This window comes from Panthera tigris, chromosome E1, assembly GCF_018350195.1.
Source record: "Panthera tigris isolate Pti1 chromosome E1, P.tigris_Pti1_mat1.1, whole genome shotgun sequence".
NCBI lineage: Eukaryota > Metazoa > Chordata > Mammalia > Carnivora > Felidae > Panthera > Panthera tigris.
Window position 1 is genome coordinate 757,696 of NC_056673.1, and position 16,461 is coordinate 774,156.

Sequence of the window (16,461 nt, forward strand, 5' to 3'; positions counted from 1 at the left end):
CCCCTGCCCGCCACAGGCCTCTTCCCGCCATCCCATGGAGGTGACGAGAGCAGGACCCCCTGGGTGCGGTGAGAGCACCTGCAGACCCCGGGCGGGCGGAGCACTTGACCCTGACCGCAGCACCTGCCACCTTGCCCTCAGGCTAAAGACTGCTGACGGCCACATGGGGGTCGGACCGCCTGAGCCTCTAACTGGGGACTCAGGCCGCACCTTTCTCTTGAGGCTCCCTCAGTGAAGGCAGGCCGTGTCCCTGTGTCTCCAGCCCGGCCTCCGGAGGCAGCGGCTGGTGAATTCCCGGTACATCCCTCCTGGGGAGTCCACGTGCTGGGGTCGTGCCGGGCACTCCCAGACCCCGGCTCCCGATCTGTCACGCTCCATGGAGCTTCTGCAGGGAGCTTCTACGGGGTCGAATGCAGAGCCCCTGCGTAGTTTAGAGGCCTGAATTCTAGAATTCTCAGAATCCTCACTCTCGGGATCCTTGGAGGGTGTGGCTTCTCCACAAGCAGGTGGACCTCGTTCTGGAGCGAGCCGCACAGATTTGCCTTCCAGACCCGGGACGGCCACACACTGGTCTCCGCTCCTCCTGGGAGCTCGGCCTCCGGCCGTCCACGGCACTGCCCGTCCTGGGGGGGGCTTTTCGCTGAGCTTCCATGGGGCCTTGACTCATGCAGACGTGGCTTCCTCCTGGCCTCTGCTCTTCTGGGTCCATGGGGCCCACCTGCGTGGACACCTGTTGAACCTCCCTGGATCCTTCCTCGGGCCGGTCGGTGACCTCGGGGAGGGGTCTGGCCCACAGGAGCACGGAGACCACCAGCAGCGGAGTCCCATTCAGCCCCCGCCCCCCCCCCCAGCCTTCCAGTCCCGGCCCTGGAGCCTCGGGGAAGAATCAGACCCTCCCTGCTCACAGCAGAAGGGGGAGCAGATGTGGGAACGTTCCTCCAGATCCAGCCAGAGACGAATGTCCCAGGGAGGCTGGGGGGTGGGGGAGGGGATGTGCTCGGCCCTGGTGGCGGGAGCTGGGAGGGAGGCCGCGGAGAAGGCTGCCGTCCGACAGGTTCTCCACGAGGAGCCAGTCTAGACGCTGGGGAAGGTGGGGTGTTACCAGTAAAGGGACGTGTTTCCAGAACAGTCTGTGGTCCTGGTCCACTGCCGAGTGGAGGGGGCAGAGGGCGCGGATGGAGCGGGGGGCAGGCTCCCACCCCTGAGGGCTGGCCGCCCAGCCTGGTCACTCTGGGGCCAGCTCTCCCCACTGGGCCGGCTCCCGCTGGATGTTGCTGCTGACTTGCTGGATGGGAGCCCCTTACAGCCCTGACTGGGTCTGAGGCTCTCGGTGACCCCGTAGCCGGCACAGGGGTGTCAGAATGTTTGTGGGGAGGGTTGCGGGGGGAGGCACTAGAGCTGTGACCCCCTCCGACACCATCCGGTCTCGCACCGGCTTCCACGCCTCGGCCCCGTTCCCTGCCACCCCTGCAGGGCCGTCCCGTCCCCCGCTGGCTCCCGAGGGGGGCGCCGGGGGAACCTGTGGCCTCCCTCCCCGCCCCGCCTCTGCAGGCTGATGCTGGGAACCTCCCTCCCCACCCCCCACCCCCCCAACAGGCTGATGCTGGGCTTCATGGGCGTCACGGCCTTTCTCTCCATGTGGATCAGCAACACGGCCACCACGGCCATGATGGTGCCCATCGTGGAGGCCATGTTACAGCAGATGGAGACCGCCAGCTCCGCCGAGGCCGGCCTGGGGGCCCTGGAGCTGGCAGACAAGGGCAGGGCCGGCCAGCTGCCAGGTGAGCCCCCGGCCCGGGTGCCCTTCACCCCTGCCCGCACCTGCCCCTGCCCGGGGGGCCTCTGCTCCCACAGGCATCGGGGGGGGGGGGGCGCGGGGAGGCCCCGGGGCTGGCCAGAGAGCCCCCGTCTTATTCATTCTCTGCCGCGTTCACCGCACGTCCCCGGGGTGGGGGGGCGATGGCCTTGTCACCGGGCCCCGGGACGGGTTCCGGCTACAGAGGTGCACAGACACGCTCCCCGGGGACGGCAGAGCCCGGCAGGCCGGGTAGGGAGGCCCCCGGCGAGACTCATCTGACCCAGGGATGCCTCGGCCGGACGCCGAGGGAGCGCTGGAGAGGGACGGGCCTTGCGGGGGGAGAGGGCCCTGAGGTGGATTCGGAGGGCTGTCCCTGTCCCCCAGCGGAGGGAACAGCCTGAGCAGGGACAGGGCACCAGGAGAGAAGGGCGTGTGTGAAGCCTCCGGATTTGTGTGGAGCTGAGCCCCTGGAAGGAGGTGGAGGCAGGCCGCAGGGGCCCGGGGCAAGGTCAGGCGCTGGAGCTCAGCCCGCGGCGTGCCCCCCACAGGGAGCCAAGTGACCTTCGAAGGGCCCCCCGAGGGGCTGCGGGCCGACCGCGACCGGAGGAGCGTGCGCAAGGCCATGACCCTGTGCGTGTGCTACGCGGCCAGCATCGGAGGGACCGCCACACTGACAGGGACGGGGCCCAACGTGGTGCTCTTGGGCCAGATGCACGAGTGAGTCACGGGCCTGCCTTCTGGGGACATAAGGAGGGCCCGGGGCCGGGGGGCCCCCAGCTCTCCTTCCTGCTCAGCCGGGGCCGGGGCCGGGGCCGGACAGCCCTGCACCTGCCCGAGACCCCTGCAGGGTGGGAGCTGGTGTGCACAGACCCGGCTGGCTTCTGCTCTGGGGCGAGTCCTGCCCTCCTCCCCGGGCTCTCACTCCGACGGGAATGTGCCCTGAATACGGAGCTGAAGTCGAGGGAAACGACAGTGTGGCGCGAGAGGCCGGGTCCCCGTCAAACTTGCAGAAAACAGACACAGAAGCCCCCTCGCAGCGGGCTCGATACGTTAACAACCCCGGCTGTTAACGGTGGTGCCCTATGGGAGGGTCAGAGGTCAGGTTACTTGTTGCCTCTAAGCGCCCTTGAAGGGGCTGCAGAAAAACCACAGGGCTGGTGGGCACGTTCCCGCCCTGGCCACAAAGGGACACAGGCCTTGAGGAATCTCATCCTGGGCCCGGCTGGTGCGGGTGGGGCTGGGATCGCCGAGTGAGGGGCCCTGACGGGCAGCTACCTGCTGGACCAGGCCAGCAGGCAGGACAGCCGGGAGGCGGGAAGGAGCCCAGCCCGAAGACACTTGAGGCCCAACACGCAGACTGTTTTGATCTTCGAGGACCTTCTATAATGATGGCCTTACCGTTCTCCCTGGAGTTCCTCTGGGAAAGGCAGCTGAGTGGGGAAGGCTGTGTCTAAGGGAGCCGGTGCCTGGGGGCAGAGGGCCGGCCGCCGCAGAAGCGACCCTCCGCCAGCCCCAGGAGGATCGGGAGGGTGGCTTTCCCAGGGCCCCCCCCCGCCCCCCCACCTCATCCGTGGAGCCCGGAAGCTGTTGGCCGGCTCCTGTGTGTAGGCGAGGCCCTGACTTTTGCTAGGTCCCCAGGGGGGCCCGGATGCTCAGGCAGGGCGGTCAGCCACCCCCCGGTCTTATTCTGTGCGTGGCGAGGCCCGGTCTCAGCGTCCACCCTGGGGCCACCGTGCACAGCTCAGTGTCTCTCCCTTCAGGTTGTTTCCGGACAGCAAAGACCTGGTGAACTTCGCCTCCTGGTTTGGCTTTGCCTTTCCCAACATGCTGGTGATGCTGTTGCTGGCCTGGCTGTGGCTCCAGTGCGTCTATATGAGGTTCAGGTGAGCGGGTCCGGTGCGTCCGTACGAGGCTCAGGCGAGCCCGTCTGGCCGGGGGTTAGGGCTTCAACATGCGAACGTGGGGGACACAGCTGAGTCCATAAGAGCCCCTCTTGGGGAGGCCGAGGGTTACTGCCCTTGACTGCCACGAGGCCCGGTACAGCCAGGCGTCAGGGGCGCCAGCCTGAGCTGGGGGGCTGCCCGAGGCCCCGAGGCCCGCTGAGCTCCTGGCAGAGAGAGCAGGGGGCGCTGGGCTGGCCCCGAGGCCACAGGGGCACTGCCAGCGTCAGGGGATGTCACGTCAGGAACCCCAGCTGTGGCCCCCCAGCCTGGCGAGGCTTCTGCCGCCCTTCTGAGGAGGGCGTCCGGCTGTGTCTGCGTTCTGGGCTGCCGCGCCCACACTGCCAGCCCGCGGCTCCAGCCCCGTGGTCCTTGCTAACCCGACGCGGAGCCTGGTGGGTGGGCAGCTCCCCAGAGCCTCGCCGGGACAGCTTTTCACATTCAGCCCCGATGGTGGGAGCAGCAGGCCGTGCCTGGAGCCTTTCGGGCCCCGGGGGCCCCTGCCCCAGGCTTCCTAGATGCCCTCACCGGATCAGGGGTAGCACCTGCCTCTTGCGGTGCCCTCATCCGGGTCCCGCATCTGGATGGTCGTGGGGATCAACCTCAGGTCGTGGGGCACAACCTCAGGGAGGCTGCCTCCAGCCTCCTCTAGGAAGCTCGTCCGGGAAGCCGCCTTCCGAATTCACGAGTTCACGTCCAACCCTGGGGTCCACAGGCCCCCAGCACTAACGGGACATCACAGCTGGCTCGTACCTGGCTTTCCTGAGCAGGCTATCCCCGGGGCCAGGGATGGGGGTTCCTCTGCGCACCTTCCCCGGCGACGCCCTTGGGGGTCCGAGGGCCTCCCTGCCCCGGCTCTGCAGCACCGGGTCAGGGGCTCCGTGGCGGCCATTCTGCAGGACCCCGCACCCCCCGGCCCGGGGCTCCCGCGGGCAGCCCGACCCACCCGCCGGCATCGGGTGCCAGCCCGGCAGCCGCCAGGTTAACCCTGAGCCGGGAGCGAGCCGCTTCATGTCAGGGAGGGGGCGTCCGGGAGGCGTGGCGGCAACGGCTGGGGGCCAGCATGGATACCCACCTGCCGGAGGGAGTCCCATCTGCAGCCGCCGTGGAGTCGGTGCCGGACGTGTGGCACCGGACACGGCCGGGCAGCTGAGAGCACCGAGTGGCCCCTTATCCCGGGAGCCGGCGTCACGAGAACGGCTCACAGAGTGGCCCTTGGTGCCGATTCCGTGCACCCCTGCCCTCCCGGGAAGTGTGCTCCAGGGGTCAGGAGGCGCTCCCGCCAGGGAGGGCTCTCTGGGGACAGTCCTGTTGGCCTCACCCAGTGCCTTCAGGCTGACGGGGGCTGGAATGCCCGGAGAATCCCCTGGGCCCGCGTCCGGGGCCCTGTGGCCCTGGCCGGCCCTTCCCACGGCTGAGGTACCCTTACAGCTGCCCAGGGATCCCTCCTCCTCCTTGTCCCTCATGCCAGCACCTCCGGGGGAGGTCCTGCAGGGCGCACTGTGGTGGCCGTGGCCACAGGCTCCCGGGGAGCCCCCTCCGGCTCTGGGGGCGCCCTGGGCCACGCGCTGGGCACGCCTAACAGAGACTTTCCCGCCCTGCGCCCTGCGGGGGAGGGCCGGCAGGTGAGGGCCGCCGTGGGCGACAGCCAGCGCCGTCTGACTGTCCGGCCGGCCTCGCCGCCTTCTGTCTCTGCACCTCCAGTTTTAAGGCGTCCTGGGGCTGCGGGCTGGAGAGCAGGCATCACGAGAAGGCCGTGTATGAGCTGCTGTGGCAGGAGTACAGGAAGCTGGGGCCGTTCTCCTTCGCCGAGGCCAACGTCCTGCTCTGCTTCCTCCTGCTGGTCGGCCTGTGGTTCTCGCGGGACCCCGGCTTCATGCCCGGCTGGGTGTCGCTGGCCTGGGAGGAGGGCGAGACAAAGTAAGTTACGGGTTCCCCGGCCCCGCGCGTGACTTCTGCAGCGCTGCCTTGGTTCACGGCTGGTTCTCTTCTCCCCAGTCCTCGCGACAGGCCCGCAGACAGTTCCTGCTGGCCAGGCAGGGTGGCCGGGATGTGACGGAGAGAGATTTGCTGAGCCCGGAGCTCTAGCTTCCAGACTTCTGTTCGCCGTCTTTCCTCCCTCTGAAAGCAGAAGGAGTCCGGGGTCCAGGGCCTCTTTGGCCCGGAGGGTGTGTGCTGCCTCCCTCCAGGTTGAGCTGTTCTGTGGCCAGAAGGAAGCAAGGTTGAGAAACACCCGTGTCCTAGACAAGGCAGGCGATGCGGGCGGGCGGACAGCTGCCTGTGGCCACCTGTGGCATTTGAAGGCTCTTGAGTTATCACCAAAGCCCTCGTGGGCACCCTGGTGAACCCAGGATTCCAGAGAGTCTGATGAGTAGAGGTCATGAGGCTCGTCCACGGAGCAGCACAGACCGAGAGGGAAGCCAGTGGCTGAGGGTCCCCCAGCGGGGGGCAGAGCTGGGCAGAGACGTGGACATCCTGGTTTCCAGCCAGGGTTCCGTCTACACGGCCCTTAGGGCTCCAGTCCTCACGCTCGGCTGAGCCTGTAGACGCAGAGCAGGCTCGCCGAGTGGTGATGGTCCCAAAACTGAGCTGGGCACGTCCGTGTGCTCTCTCTGCTAGGTACGCGTCTGACGCCACCGTGGCCACCTTCGTGGCCACCTTGCTGTTCGTAGTGCCTTCGCAGAGGCCCCAGTTCAACTTCCGTGGCCAGACGGAGGAGGGTAAGGCCCCCGGGAGCGTGCGTCAGGCCTTCCCTGGGGACTGTTTTCTGCAAATTCTTCTCTTGTGCCCTCCAGACGTTTGAAACCTTGGCAATATTATAAGAGGACAGACAGACGTTTCCAATTTTCCGCAAGGCCATCCGTGCTTTTTCCGGTTTCTCTCCTCTGGTCTTTGCTGGGATGCATGTGTTACACGGGCCGCTCAGATTCCGTTTCTCGGTTGTTTGGGTTTTCGTGTCTTTATGGTGTGATCACTTCCTGTTAACGCCACAGGCTTCATGTCCATTTTCTCTCATTATGGCATCGTAGCGCATGGAGGGGCGGAGCTGTTCTATCTTGTGGAACGTTCTGGTCGTTTGGAATTTTCCGTTGCTATCAATTAGTGTTTTCAGGTGCATAGGTGTTTCTTCTTTTTGTAAAATTTTTTTAATGTTTTTATTTATTTTTGAGACAGAGAGAGACAGAGCGTGAGTGGGGGAGGGGCAGAGAGAGGGAGGCACAGAATCGAAGCAGGCTCCAGGCTCCGGGCTGTCAGCACAGAGCCCGACGTGGGGCTTGAACCACGAACTGTGAGATCATGACCTGAGCCGACTGAGCCACCCAGGCGCCCCTAGGTGTTTCTTCTTTAGGATAAATTTCCAGGAATCGTGTTATTGTAAGGGTATATATGCCAAATGGCTTTTCGTTAAAAAAATTTTTTTTAAGGTTTTATTTATTTTTGAGACAGAGAGAGACAGAGCATGAACAAGGGAGGGGCAGAGAGAGAGGGAGACACAGAATCGGAAGCAGGCTCCAGGCTCTGAGCCATCAGCCCGGAGCCCGACGCGGGGCTCGAACTCACGGACCGCGAGATCGTGACCTGAGCCGAAGTCGGACGCTTAACCGACTGAGCCACCGAGGCGCCCCTAGGTGTTTCTTCTTTAGGATAAATTTCCAGGAGTCGTGTTATTGTAAGGGTATATATGCCAAATGGCTTTTCAAAAAGATTGGGCCAATGCGTATGCTCCCCAGGAGTGGGTGACCGTGTTACCCAGCATTTTTCACCAGCACTGGGTGTGGCGTTCATTGTGAGTTTCAGCTGATGTGAAACCTCGCTCTGGGTGGGCGTCCCTGGTCCACACGGGCTTTGATTCCCCTGGAATCGATCTCTTTTGCTTCCCGCTGCTGCTCTGGCTTGTGTATGTGTGTCTTTTGTTGTTTCTTCCCAGAAAGGAAAACTCCATTTTATCCCCCTGCGCTGCTGACCTGGAAGGTGACCCAGGAGAAAGTGCCCTGGGGCATCGTGCTGCTGCTGGGGGGCGGCTTCGCACTGGCCAAAGGATGTGAGGTAACGCCCCCGGCCGCCGGCTGCCAGGGCCCCTCTTGCACAAGACGGCGTCAGAGACCTGAGGTGCCCCTCTGCCCACACCCCTGCTCTGTGCTCTGTGGCTCTGTGTCTGCTCCGCAGAACTGCACGCGTCTTGAGGACACGGGACTCTGTCTCGTCACCGAGAGGCCCTGCAACACGGGCAGTGCCTGGAAGAGAGAAAGTGCTCTTTGAAAAATTGCAGAAACGAGGGAATAAGTGACCAAGAGAATAAGTTAACCAAGAGAGGCAGGGGACGCTGTGAGGGCTGCCCCGGGGGTTGGCGATAATGATCTCTGCTTTGATTTGTTCTGGGAGGTCTTTCTTTCGAGTCCCTGTGGCCACTTCCACCACTACACCTGGTTCTTTCACTTGATGAGTCCTTGTTGATACAGTTGACATTTAAGCATTTTTCTCTAGATAGGTATGTAGCAGCACAGAAGGAGAGGACGGGCGTTTAGGAGAAAACACACACGAATGAAACTTTCTTACTTCTATTCCTCCCCAGTAGGGAAGAAGTAAGGTTGAGGGAGAGATGAGGCAGCTTGGTGCTGATATCCATCCACCCATCCAACCGTCTGTCCATCCATCCGTCCATCCGTCCATCTGTTTTTCCTTCCTTCCTTCCTTCCTTCCTTCCTGCCTTCCATCCCTCCAACTGTCTGTCCATCCATCCATCCATCCATCCATTTTTCCATCCATCCATCCCTGCATCCTTCCCTCCCTCCAACTGTCTGTCTGTCCGTCCATCCATCTATCCATCCATTCATCCATCTGTCCATCTGCCATCCATCCGTCCATCCATCCATCCTTCTTTCTGTCCATCTGTCCATCCGCCCATCATCCATCCACCCATCCATCCATTCATCCATCCACCCATCTATTTTTCCTTCCATCCATCCATCTGTCTGTCCATCCATCCATCTATCCATCCATTTATCCATCTGTCCATCTGTCCATTCATCCATCCATCCATCCATCCATCCATCCATCCACCCTTCCATCCGTCCATCTGTCCATCCATCCATCCATCCATCCATCCATTCATCCATCCACCCATCTATTTTTCCTTCCATCCATCCAACTATCTATCCATCCATCCATCTATCCATCCATTTATCCATCTGTCCACCTGTCCATTCATCCATCCATCCATCCACCCTTCCATCCGTCCATCTGTCCATTCATCCACCCATCCATCCATCCAGGAATAGAATGTCATGGACAAATTTGGTCTATCTTATTTCTCCTGTTCCCTCAGCATCTAGAATAGAGCCCAGTGCATAGCAAGGACATAAATATCTTTTGGATGAACAAATGCATCCATCTGGTCACCTCATGCATCCATCTGTTATCTCCCATTCATTCATTCATTCATTCATCAAACATTCCCTTTATGTCCCTGTTAAATCAGCCTGAGCATTACAGAGGAGATTGATATATGTCAAGATTGATATATGTCCAGATGCGAGGGGGACACATCTGGAAAAGCATGTCAGGGAGAAGTGACACTTGAGTGAAGGGGGCAGTGTGCCGTTTCTAGTGCAGGAGCAGCAGAAGAGGAGGCTGGTGCAGCCACTCCGCCGAGGGTTACAACAGAGAGAGTGGACTTACTGTGAAGACCGTGGGTGACCACTGAAGGGTGGTGGCCGCGGCGAGTCAGTCAGATCTGCACTTGGCAAACACCCTGAGGTCGAGTAGACCTAGCAGGGAGGCGTTGAGGGAGACCCAGCAGGCGCCCCATACAGTCGGTCGTCCAACCCAGCCTCAGAGCGGGAGGCCCCGTGAGCTGTTCTCTCCTGAGACTCGCTCCTGCTCTAAATCCCCAGCGTCTGCCTCGGATCCCTCTCCTGAGCGTGGAGAGCTACCGGGGGCTGAGAGGAGATGGCGATGAGGAGCTCTGGGTGACTGGGTGGCTGAGTGGGCATAAGGAAGAAGGGGACAGGGACCCCAGGGCGGTGTCCAGCTTCCCAGGGTGGGCGGCAGGTGTCTGGGAGCCCCGGGGAGCAGACTCTGGGCCAGAGAGAGTGAATTCAGGTAGAGGCATGTTGAGTGTCACTGGGCCAAAATTCAGTTACAGACCAGCTGGGCTGGAAACGGATTTAGGAGACAGCAGGGCGAGGGTGGGGATTGAGGGTGTGGCCTCGTGGAGCCCACCCGTGGCTCTTATGCAGAGAGAGAGTCAGACTTGCAGGAGGGGCTGAGCTCCCCGGGCCCGCAGCCTTCGGTGACTGCCCCCCCCCCTCCGCTTTCAAGGCCTCGGGGCTGTCGGAATGGATGGGGGAGCAGATGGAACCCTTGCACTCTGTGCCCCCGGCGGCCATCACCTTGATCCTGTCCCTGCTTGTTGCCGTGTTCACCGAGTGCACGAGCAATGTGGCCACCACGACCCTCTTCCTGCCCATCTTCGCCTCCATGGTGAGTGACCCACCAGGAAGGGGACCCTTAGCCGTCATGGCACAAGAAGCCGCCAAGCTGGGACCGTGTCCTGGGTCCCTGAAGGGACGGAGCCCAAACACGCTTTGCAGGCCTGGGCCTCTGAGCCTCTGTTGACCCTCGGTCTCTGTCCTCGGGTCCCTCGCGGGCACCAAAGTGCACAGCAAGAACCAGGCCCTCGAAATCCATTTATAAATGCGGCCGGTCATTTCTCAAGCGGAGGAGACAGGATCTGCGGGCCAGTGTCATGGGGGTGATGGAGGGTCTGGAGCGTGTAGCCCGGGGTGTGCACGAGGGCGGCCGGGCGGGGCCGCCAGGAAGAGACCCCGGGGGACTGGGTCTTGGGGAGGCGGGAGGGAGAGGACGGTCGGGGCGGGGGCGGGGGGCGGTGCCAGGCTAGGGGTCTGTGCTGTGGGCAAGCACGTGCCGGCCGGAACTCAGGAGGAGGCAGGGCACGGAGAGGCTGTGATCCCTTACGCTTCCTTCCAACGCCCCTCGCGCGGCGGTCCCGACCTCAGGGTGGTGCAGCAGGAGGCCGGGCTGGCGGTCGGAGGACCTGGGTCCAAGCTGTGGTTAGGGCCAAGTAAGAGGAGGGCCGTGGAAATCTGTGGGCGACAGCCCGAGCCTGGGAGAGACCGTGGTTGTCACCCTGGAGTCAGGAGTCTGAGCCAAGAGCTCAGGATTCGAGCCAGTAGATTTCCACTCTGTGCCCCCGCGTCCGCGTGTATGGAAGTAAAACCCAGTGGTTTTGTCCTTCCGTTCCGGGCAGGGATGAAAGTGTTGGAACTCGGTTCCCCTAAGCAGGCTGCTGGGCCAGCGCTGGTGAGCGCCCCCCGCCCCCGGGAAAGGCCTCCAGCCCAGAGCCAGACAAATGGAGGTCTTCACCTGGGGGTGTGGCCAGGCCCTTGGAAAACAGGCTTTCCTAGAAGCAGAAGCCCACGGTACCTCTGAGGCCCCCGGAGCCCCCTCGGCACCCACCCCAGGAGAGGGGGCAGGCGGCGACCCCCAAGCTGGGTCACGGAGGCACATGGGGTGCATACACCACGCACATCCAAGGCCAGGACGAAAGCGGGGTCAGGACACAGACGGGGGCCCTGCCTGGGCCTCTCAGCCCTCCCCAGAGGGCGTGTGCCCGGGCGTGGCCTTTCCTGAGACCTGTTTACCCACAGGAACCCTAACCTGAGGTCCGCCCCAGCAATTTCATGTCTGGGAATGTATCTCGGGAAGATCTCCAGAGGTGCTCATTCCAGAACAACCCATCACAGAGTTACTTGTTACAAAAATATTTTCATAACAGCAGAGGATTGGGGAGATTAAACGTATTCATACGGAATGACACTATCAAGCATGGGGGGGGGGCAGATCACAGCTTTGAAGGGTATTTAGAGTTGAAAACGTGATACTTACACGTGGCTAACAAATGTTCAGTAACGCCAGACCCTGACCCCCCAGCTTCCATTTCTGTTATTAATGTCTATTTAAAAATTTTTTTAAATGTTTATTGATTTTTGAGAGAGAGCACGACCGGGGGAGGGGCAGAGAGAGAGGGAGACCCAGAATCCGAAGCCGGGGCTCCAGGCCCCGAGCTGTCAGCATAGCACCTGACTTGGGGCTCGAACTCATGAACCGTGAGATCATGATCTGAGCCAAAGTCAGACGCCCAACTACTGAGCCCAGGTGCCCCTCTGTTATTCATTTCTTAGGTATCTTTCTGGATGTATCACACACACACACACACACACACACACTCTTTTTAAACCAATGGCCTCATTCTGTGGTCCTGTTCTGCACCTGAATTTTGTTTTCCCGTGCTGTCATTCTTCACAGCCCCAAGCTGTCCCCTTGTTTGTAGGTACGTTTTCATTTAAGCAGCCTGCTTCTGCGGCCACCGGCTTAGGGATGAGTCTGTCTCCTGAGTGCTTTGCTGCTATAATGTTGCACAGGCGTCTGTCCTCGCGTGCACATAAATCTGCACGAGGGATCATCGCTAGTTTCGATAGACACGAACAAATATTGTGAGCTGTATCATTCGTCCATTCAGCAAACATTTAACGAACATCCACTCGGTGCGGGGCGCTGTCTGAGGTGGCTGAATTTTAAGCTGTAGGGTAAAAAGCAGTATCGAATTCCGTATGCAAAACGATCCCAGACATGTGTAAGAGCACGTGTGTGCGTAGGTGAGGAGACGCGGGCCCTCTAGGTCCGTGGCAGGACGGACAGCCATGTGCACACGTGGGCCGCGGGGACGCCACGAGATTCGGTGCGGCCTGAGCACCCGGCATGGTCTGTGGCTCGTAGCTGGTGCCCAGGAAGTAGGTGCTGAATGGACCGAGGGGACCTTCGGGAAGGCCTCCCTGGGAGGTGGCTGCGGGTTCAGCCTTCAGGGCCCAGCAAGGCTCTTATCGAGACCCGTGCCGACGGGAAGAGGGGCCGGCGGGACGGAGGCACAGGGCGCGTTGGGGGGACGCGTTTCAGAGAGACGGTCCCTGGAGCCTTCGTTGCCTGCGTGTGTGACCCGTGGCTCCGTGTTTCTCCCCAGTCACGTTCCATCGGCCTCAACCCGCTGTACGTCATGCTGCCCTGCACCCTGAGCGCGTCCTTTGCCTTCATGCTGCCCGTGGCCACCCCGCCCAACGCCATCGTGTTTGCTTACGGACACCTCAAGGTTTCCGACATGGTAACGCACGACGCCCGGCTGGCGTCAGGGGTACCGACCGGTGACGGCCACGACCCGTGCGTTTGCATGCATGTGCTCCTTTGGTTCTTTTCTGAGACGTTCTCACGTTCCGGGGACCGCTCTGCCCCCCAGAGCTGGGAGGTGAGGCGTGGAAGCACTCACCTGGGGAGCCCTCGCTGAGCCCTCGGAAAGGGTGAGGGCGGGGGTCCCGCGTGGCCGTGACGGGCTTCCAAGACCAGCGGGAGCCCGCGAGGACAGTCAGGAGAAGCAGGGAGGGGGCGAGAGAGGCCACCGCCTGGGAGCGGGGGATGTCCTGGACGCAGACGCAGACAGAGGACGACCCCCTCCTTTCTGCTTTGGCTCCGTCACCTGGGATGGGAGGGGGAGGCCAGAAAGGAAGGCCCTCGTGGTCACAGAGCCTCCGCTGGGCCTCAGGCCGCCTCCCCGAGGCTGTTTCCAAATGCCGGCCTGGGTGTGGAGCTTTTCCCGGAGGCTCTGAGCACCGAGGACACCTGCCGACCCGCCTTGCTCTGCCTGGGGGCGAGTGACCACAGAGCACAGAGCACAGAGCACGGCCCAGGGACGGGAGCCCAGCAGACCAGCCGGTCACGGCTGTTCTGACGGCCCGGCCCACCCGGGGGTGCTGACTCTGACCCGTCTTTTTCCAGGTGAAAACAGGACTCATGATGAACATAATTGGAGTCTTCTGTGTATTTCTGGCTGTCAACACGTGGGGACGGGTCATCTTTGACTTGGACCATTTCCCTGACTGGGCTAACCTGACACACGCGGAGACCTAGGGAGAGCCTCGCGACCCGGCACGCCGCCCCCACCCTCCTGAGGACCCGAACCTCCCAGCACACCTCCCGGCACAAGTTTGGGGTTCGCTCCCCAAAGCGATCCAGTGATGCCCACACCCCCACGGAGACCCAGCCTGGGGGCTCCATGCAGAGCTGGGGGGGAGGGCTCTGCAGGGCGGGAGAGGGGGGCGCCCCCCGGGGGCCTGCTGTCACTCCTGGGACAGGGATCAGGACACAGGCTCCTGTCCCAGCTCGGCCGCCAGCCGGCCCCAGGCTGGGGTCTGGCGTCATCTAAGGGGGACTCCGATCGCAGCTCGGGAAGCGAGAAAACAGCCTCCAGAGCCCGTCCCTCTTCCAGCTTCTGGGCTCCTCCGCTCCTTCCTGTTGCTCGGCAGGGGCCACCCGGCCCGGGGACGGCCGCTGGGGTCGGAGCCTCTGGGACCCCTGGGGGCCGTGTTGTGGCCACCCGAGGGTGAGGACTTTGGCTGACATTAGCCACCGCACACCGCTGGCTAATCTCCCCTCCTGGCCCCGCCCCATGTCAGCGGAGGACGCGGACCCTTGCGCAGCCCTCCCACGCACCCCTTCTGTTGTCCGGGCCCACACATGCTCGGACCCCCGGACCGGGGCCCCCTGCACCCCTGATCCTGCAGGCGGCCGTGGCCGCACTCCACGTACGGGTGGCCGTGGCCCCTTCGGGGCCACCGGTGGGGTTCCGGGTGCTCCTGCACCCGCAGGCCCGGCGTGGACACAGCTGCTGACGGCCAAGAGCAGGGTCCCCACAGGGTTTCCCTGCCGGAGTTTCAGCTCCCCGCCGCTGACTGGTGGCCACAGAGCTGAGGATAAGCAGTGCTCGGCGGTCCCTGGGCTGACAGCATCTGGTGCCGCCGGGGGCGAGGACGGCAGGGCGGCACGGGGACCCTCGGGACCGCCACCCCCCGCCCGCCAGCCTCCTTGGCCGCTCTGGAAGCAGAAGCACGTCAGGATCCTTGACGGCATTTTTCGGGGCAGGACACCGTTCAGGACTCAGGGCAACGCCCTCGGGGACCAGGCTCCCGGGAGGGGATCATTCCGGGCCCTGCCCCGCGTGCCTTCCACGGACAGGTGCGCTGGCTCTGGGAGGGGGCTGGTGGGTGAGTGAGCCTTACTGGCCGCCCACCTCCCGTCCCCGGTGCTGCCCCGGGATCTGTCCCTGGGTCCCCGCGGCAGCCGCACGGGCTCAGCCGGTGTTATCCTCACTTGTCTGTCGAGGATACGGGCTCCGAGGGGCCAAGTCATGTGGCCAAAGTTGCGTCCAGGTTGGCGGCAGTTAGGGCTCCATCCGGACCTTCCACCTTGGTGTCCACTGCTCCCCCTCTAGCCGAGAAGGGCCTGGCCCCCAGGGGCCTGTCGGAGACAGTGGGGGCCACGGGTTCGGGGAAGAGAGTCGCACCGGGGCCCCCACCGCTGCCTCCTCAGAGGCGGGCTCAAGACAGCACGGGGCGTCTGTGTCCGAGGGAGCAAAGTGTCCGGTTGGGGAGAGTGTGAGGATGGCCGGCTGCCCCTCCAAGGTGAGGGACGTGTCCGTGCCCCTGTCCGAGGGCCCCGAGGGCCTGGGCCCCCTGCCGACCAGGAGCTGGGACGATGGCCAGGCCAGAGGGGCCGCTGTGGGTGCAGCCGGTGGACACGCCCAGAGGGTGGTCGTGAGCGAGGTCACGAAGGCCGTCCAGGGGGCCTGGCTGGGGGCTGGGGGCAGGGGGGGCTCCAGCTGGCTGACAGGAAGCCGGGCGGGGGCTCCCGGAGAGCAGACCCTCGGGCTGGGGACCCTGACCACAGGCTGCTTCTACACAACTTCTCCCGAAGCCGGGTGCACACCATTATGGCCAGTGCCCGCCAGGACTGCGGTCGGCTGCAAAGTAACCGTCGGGCGTGTGGTGTCCCCGGGACAGGAACTCTGAGGTCGATGGCCCTGGACTCTTGAGCACACGGAGCTTTCACTGTGACGCTTGCCCCTGCGGCCCCTGGCACTGGAGGCGGGAAGAAGGGGGCGTGAGTCTGCTGCGTCTTTCCCTTTTACCAGGAAAGCCAACGCTTTCTCCGAAGTCCCGAGTCTCCCCTCCAGGGGCTGCCGGCCACAACGTGGCCACAGGCCACCGTCAGGCGGGTCGTGGACCCAGGGCAACCGGAGCGTCGTCAGGACGTCAGGAGGCCAGTCGGGACTCCTCTCCCGGGCCTGGGGAATGGGCCCACGTTTCCTCCACCCACCACAACGTCGGGGTTCTGGCAGGAAAACAGTGGGGGTGCTGTTGGGCCGCTAACGAACAGGGCTACTCTGGCCCCTCCGAGGTCCCTTCCCGAGAGCCACGGGTCCCCTCACCCACCGCCGCCCCCACCCGGTCTTCGCCATTTGCTGAAAGGCCTCTCACACCTCTGCCCTGTCAACATTTTGCCTCTGAGAGGTTCTGCCCAAGACCCTTGTTCTCTCTTCTTGGCACCTGCCTGGACGTTTGGGCCCGAGTTTCACTGAGCACGCAGTCCTGACCGGGACGGCTCTCTCAGCCGTGTGGCCGGGGACTCACGACCCCACGGGGGCCCCACGCATTGCCCAGGTTGTGCAGTGTCTACCCCCGTCCCCCAGGGCTGAAAGCTTCCTCAGGGAAAGGCCCCAGCCTCCCCCGCTGGCAGGGCCAGTGAGCCGATGCGTCCCCTGGACGGGTGACCGGTCCCTCCTCCCCACTGTCCGTTCCACGGTGGCCGACGAGGGAC

The 16,461-nt window shown here is 63.2% G+C and overlaps 1 protein-coding gene across 6 annotated transcripts in view; it reads left to right on the top strand.

Annotated features, from left to right (window-relative positions):
* The window catches only part of SLC13A5 (solute carrier family 13 member 5), a 39,834-nt gene extending 25,991 nt beyond the window's left edge, over nucleotides 1-13,843 (top strand). For all 6 annotated transcript variants that reach the window (XM_042967255.1, XM_042967256.1, XM_042967257.1 and 3 more), the window contains 9 exons: nucleotides 1,597-1,781; nucleotides 2,347-2,515; nucleotides 3,559-3,681; nucleotides 5,443-5,658; nucleotides 6,358-6,458; nucleotides 7,667-7,785; nucleotides 10,060-10,221; nucleotides 12,779-12,916; nucleotides 13,585-13,843. In XM_042967255.1, coding sequence (XP_042823189.1) covers nucleotides 1,597-1,781; nucleotides 2,347-2,515; nucleotides 3,559-3,681; nucleotides 5,443-5,658; nucleotides 6,358-6,458; nucleotides 7,667-7,785; nucleotides 10,060-10,221; nucleotides 12,779-12,916; nucleotides 13,585-13,716 — 1,345 coding nt within the window. In that variant the 3' untranslated portion in view covers nucleotides 13,717-13,843. The remainder of the gene's footprint in view (nucleotides 1-1,596; nucleotides 1,782-2,346; nucleotides 2,516-3,558; nucleotides 3,682-5,442; nucleotides 5,659-6,357; nucleotides 6,459-7,666; nucleotides 7,786-10,059; nucleotides 10,222-12,778; nucleotides 12,917-13,584) is intronic.
* Nucleotides 13,844-16,461: the final 2,618 nt, after the last annotated feature.